The sequence below is a fragment of the Xenopus laevis genome, chromosome 6L (genome assembly GCF_017654675.1).
Source record: "Xenopus laevis strain J_2021 chromosome 6L, Xenopus_laevis_v10.1, whole genome shotgun sequence".
NCBI lineage: Eukaryota > Metazoa > Chordata > Amphibia > Anura > Pipidae > Xenopus > Xenopus laevis.
In genome coordinates this window covers 96,644,033-96,649,843 of record NC_054381.1, presented here as the reverse complement: position 1 = coordinate 96,649,843, position 5,811 = coordinate 96,644,033, and the positions used below count along the sequence as shown (strand labels likewise).

At 37.9% G+C, this 5,811-nt stretch overlaps 1 protein-coding gene across 1 annotated transcript; it reads left to right on the top strand.

The window, feature by feature from the left end:
- Nucleotides 1–4,141: 4,141 nt before the first annotated feature.
- On the top strand, nucleotides 4,142–5,582 carry LOC108718739 (polyadenylate-binding protein 1-like; the record flags this gene model as incomplete). Its single annotated transcript, XM_041567037.1, has 1 exon — nucleotides 4,142–5,582. A coding segment is annotated over one exon (1,359 nt), but the record flags the coding sequence as incomplete, so codon positions are not given.
- Between the last annotated feature and the right edge of the window lie 229 nt (nucleotides 5,583–5,811).

Genomic DNA, 5,811 nt, shown 5'->3' with positions numbered 1-5,811 from the left:
GCCTTCCTCTGGATCAACAGTTAGGCAGATTAAAAAAAAAAAAGGTTGAACTTGATGGACGTGTGTCTTTTTTCAACCTTACTTACTATGTTACTGTGTTACATGAGCTGAGCTGAAAATAAGAGAAAAAAAACATTTCAAAATGAAAAATACAGTCAATGTAAAGACTGTAATCTGGACTACAGGCATAGAGCCTTGCACAGAAGTACAAACCATCTACATTTATATGTCATAGCACAGGCACAGTTCCATAAATACTCTAATCCACTATCCACTATCATAAAAACATTTACATAAAAATGCATTTTTAATTATGGGCCTATACTGCATATGCAATATCTCAATCTACCCATTAATTCTGCCCTGGTCCAAGGTCCAAATGGAAACAATATTGCAGGTTTATAAATAATGACAACTGCATTAAATTACTTGATGTTTGGACTTGTTATCATGTTAATCTCCATTTACTCTCATTTACAGCAACACATGTTTTCCATGGAAAGATCTTAATCTAGATAATGTTTTCAAACAATGTTGTGAAGTTCTCATTGGCAACTTCCTTTTTGGCCCAGACGGTTTTCATCACTCGTTACACTTGGTTATTGAGGAGCGCGTGGGTTTATTTATTGTTTACTGTAACCAAGGAGTCGGTTGAACTTGAGTCAACAAGATCATTTATGTTTTTTTTGGAAGAATTCCAAAACAATTTAAAGTATATACTGTGAGTGCTTTTAATATTGATAGGGCACCACTTTAGGAATGAAAGGTAGAAATATTCTTTCAACAGTTTACCATTACAGAACATTTCAATGAAAACTTAAACCTTGAAAAAATAGTATATATAACAGTGTGTATTTTCTACATACATTTCCAAACTGCATTGCTGATGCTCAACATAAACAATGATAATTATCACGTCATGGCCCCCTGTACAATAATTTCCTTTTCTTCATTCTAATGAAGCATAGAACTTGGGGTGCTGTTCATGACCCTCGTGCAAAAAAAAGGTCCATCATGAAGATCTGGAAGGGCCAGGCATAGGGAAAATGGACTGGATCAATGGTATTATTATATAAATTATTTGTATGCATGAAAAAGCGTAGAAGAGATATACAAATCAATCTGCTTTGACACATTGTGGGTGTTATACACGGCATTTGATTTTTGATGATGCACCTTATTCTGTCTCCACATTCCTAGGATCTACCACTCCTTCGAACTACCTGAGTCATTACAGCCCACTCCTTTCCTACCCACTCAAGGTTAATTACCTTATATTCTGCTAGTTGGAGTAGCATCTTCTGGAATAAACACAATGGTGATTCCTGACATGTGATTATTTATCTCCAAACTTCTTTTTGTTCCTACTTATAGGCACATTTATTCACATGCTGACGAGTCTATACATAGTTATAGGGACTATTGTCTAATATAGAAGTAGATTTACTAAAGAACATAAACACTTGGGGGCAAATTCACTAATGGGCAAAGTGGCTAACACTAGCGGCATTCACCCAATCACATCTGCAGGGACATCGCCAATTTACTAACAGGTGTAGGCGACAATTCGCTAGCAAATGGGACTGTCGCTAGCATTCGTTCTTACTCTATCGCCAGGCTTTTTGCTCTGGCAAATGGTCGTTACTCCACAAATTCAGTAAAGTGTGAATTTTACTGATCGTTACCTCTTTCACCAGAGTTGACTTCGCCACCTCAGAACAGGCGAACTGCTAAAATGAAGCTAGATCTTCCTCAATCTTATATCAGCTACATCATTTCCTGTCTGCAAGAAATGCATTAAAGTTGTAAAAACGCCGGCGAGTTGTCCTTTTTTAAAGTGGGATTGCCTGCAAAAGTCCTAACTATTAAACTTTTTTGGGTTAACATTTTTCCCCAGACATTTGAAGAGCATGTAACATTGGTTTTAGGGTGGGCTCTTGTGTAGGGCATTAGAGGATCTTTTGTCTTTATTCAGGCTCCTTGGACATTTGTAATAAAAAGTGACCACTTCAAGAATTTGCACCAACATCTAATAAAGACGTGACTTTAATGTACCTGCCATATTCAAATTGACCTAAGCATAAGAAGTCTAACGAAGTTTCGCTAAGCAGAATCGATCACTAACGTAATTTCGCTTTGAAACACTCGCACTGCCGCATAGCGAAAGTTGCCAGTGTTCAGTGCCCAGGACGCAACTTCGCATTTTAGTGAAATTAGCATAGTGGTAACAAATTTTCGCCTGGCGAAGGTATTACCAACAGGCTGACTGCCGGTTTAGCAGTTCCAGGTTGCATTTTGGCCAACCATTGTGGGTTAAAGGGGACCCGTCACCCAAAAAAACCCATTCCAAATCCTATTTTATCACATTAGTCAAGCAAAATTAACTTTAATTACACTATATAAATTATATGAATCTTGTTTCCTTCAGTCTGGGAATTCATAATTATAGCATTTTGTGGACACTGTTATTAAGGAAAGCCTCGCATCATCTCAGAATCTTGTTTGTGCACCAGAATGGGGGACCCGATGTCCATCGCCATGTCCTGGCTACACAATTAAACAGTAAAGAGAATGGGGGAATGTGGGGAGAGCAGTGACATCTAGGAAGTGCTGAATGGAAAGTGAAAGTAATTGTCTGCCCCGCCTCTATGCCACTGGCATAGAGGAGGGACAGACAATATTTGATTGACAGCTGAGATTTTTAAATGAGTTTACAACAGCTATGAATGCTTTTATAAAAAATAGAAATTGGATTTCATGTTTAATTTGAAAAGGACTTTTATTATACAGATTTTTGTGTCTGGATGACAGGTCCACTTTAAGGTTGGGTGCAAGTCAGACTGGGGAAGTACCCTCCTCCCCTGCTACTGAAGATTCCCTGTCTTGGAACCAGAGGTGCACACAGAATTAGCATACAGATCAAAAAGACACGGGTATGGGTTGAAAGCAGATTCTACAAAGGCAAGGTTCTGCAGGTTAAGGTTGGGTGCGGATTAAGATTTTGAAGGTTAAGGTTAGACGTGGGTTCAGTTTTTCCTGACCCACACATCACTATTGGAGATTAATCTATGGACATGGCTGAAGTTAGAGCTAATGCATTTTATAAAAGACTGGGGCCTCAACTTGAGGGCTAAAAATATAACTGATCAATATATTTGTCCTTCTATGATTTTAATACTTTTGATCTATGTAGAAATTGGGTAAGTTTACTCTTTTCCTCACACTAAAATCAGATATAGCACAGGGTGGGTGGGTAATTGTTGCAACAATATACATATACCGTAACTAAGTATTAGTAAAAGAACGCACACAATTCACCTGGACTACAAATCTGAAAACCCATTGTCACTCCCAAACTATAAATTAAATGAAGTAGATTATGTTATAGGAATAAAGAAACTAAATTAACGTAAATATTATATTTAAATATTATTTTATAGGAGAAAAGTATTACAAGCAATGACCCACCTAACCTGTGTGGACAACTTTTATGACATGTTATATGTACCCGCTCTAACTATTTTCAAAGTTTAAACAAAAATCAGTAATTTCTCCAAGAGGCTCAATAAAACACAGATAAAAGCCCAACTGCATGTTCTGCACATACCACCGCTGTAACCCATTACAACCACAGATTTAGATTCATCATATTTCTACCTTCAGTAGTCTAATAAAAGCTGATTGGTCAATTGGGGGCCAGCTATAAGTACTCTAATAAGACATGATGCTATGTTTGCCAGAATCTTTTTTTTGGTACTGCCTTATCTAATTATTAGTTTAATTTTGTGTTCTAAATCATGAATAAGATTTTGAAGGAGAATTAATATGTGGGAAATTCTGACCCTATGAGGCCTTATAGAAATCTGTGGCTTCCTGCCAGAGTTCCAGTTTATGCAGTTAAAATTTAACCCCCGGTGACAGTTGAGAGCACACAGCTGGTCTGGTGAAGAAACACAACAATTTTTATAGGAGTGAAATTAAATGAATCACCCAGATCAAGTACAGTATGTAAGTCACAATCAAGAAATAATTTGCTGTATAGGACTAAGATTGAACCAAATATGTGATATCAGGTCAAGCCATCTGGAAATTGGTGAAAATACCTGTATATATCAACTAAGGAGCGAGGTATGCATGATACACTGTAAAAATGGACCAAAAGGTGAATTCTGACATGCATGGGGAAGTTAAAAACATTGTTGATACTGTTGATGTTCTCCGAAATGAAAGTAATGTGTCTCCTGAACATGTCAATGACACTGAGACCAATACAAAGATCTCTACAATTTATATAAAGGACTTTGCAAATGGAATAGACGAGAAAACACTGAAAGAATTATTGGACAAATGTGGAGCATCTGCTAAAATTATGAACACTGATTGTGGAAAGGCAAAAGAATTTGGCTTGCTTATCTTTGAAAAACAACAGGATGCTAAAAGAGCTGTAGATGAAATGAATGGTATGGACATTTACTTGGCTCAAGCAAAAAACAAGGAGAAAAGACAAACCGAGTATAGGAAAAAGTCTGAACATTTACAGTTGGAATATAAACCCAGATACAATGATATTAACCTATATGTTAAAAATCTCAGTTATGAAATTGATGATCATCGACTGAAGAAAGAATTCTCACCTTTTGGTACAATTACCAGCGCTAAGGTGATGAGGGAAGGTGGCCGCAGCAAAGGTTTTGGATTTGTATGTTTCTCATCCCCTGCAGGGGCTAGAAAAGCAATTGCTGCAATGAATGGCAAGATATTGGCCTCAAAGCCACTGTATGTTGCTTGGGCACAGAGAAAAGATGAACGGCAGGCTTCTTTGGCTGAGCAATACATGCAGAGGATGCCAAATGCTTGCATACCCAATGCTAAAATCAACCCTAACCAGGCCCTATTGTCGAAATGTTCTGTGACCCCTAGTCCAGCAGTCCAGAACAATTCAGCATTCCTAGCTAAGAAAACGGCTCAATTTAGGCAGAGGTGCTACAAGAATGCACAAGGGACTGGCCCTCATCCATTCCACTACAAGCCAAGGGCTAATCCCCAAGTTTCTCCTAGACCGCTCAAATTAATTCCAACAAAAACAGCAGTTAATGTGGTACAAGGTATAATTTCAGCTACCTCCAGGAATAAATATGCAGCTGGAGATTGGAATACTAAGATACATTCTGAGAAACAGACCCAAGCTGCTATGCAGCACCCTGCTATCTATGTTCAAGGGCAGGAGCCTCTAACTATTTCCTTTTTGGTCTCTGCTTCTCCACATGAACAAAAACAAATGCTAGAGAAACGTCTTTTTCCACTTATACAAGTTATACAGAAAAAAATGGCTGAAGAAATTACTGGGATGCTGCTGGAGTTTGACACCTCTGAGATTATCTACATGCTGGAATCTCCAGAATTACTCAGCACAATGGTAAATAAAGCTGTTACTGCATTGCAAGGCCTTCAGGTGGAAGAAGCTGCTGAGAATGCTTTGAATGGCATGACAAATTATTAACATGCACACAAGCAAGACTTTTAAACTTACATTTTTGAGCAAACACAGCAAAACGTTTACCAAATAAAAATGTAATTCTTAATTTGTGGCTTTGTCTTTGCATATCTTCTTTAATAATTATACAGGTTTAATTTACTATCAGATAGGGCAAATGGTGCAGGACTAAGGGCTGCCAACATGACAAGAGCAGTTTGCCAAAAGCAGCTCCATGCTGCTCCATCTAGTCCCTTAATTGCTACTGCTCTGAGACCTGCTTATTAAGCTCCTGAGCACCCTTATGTTTCAGAAGTTGGTTATGAGAGTACTGAAAG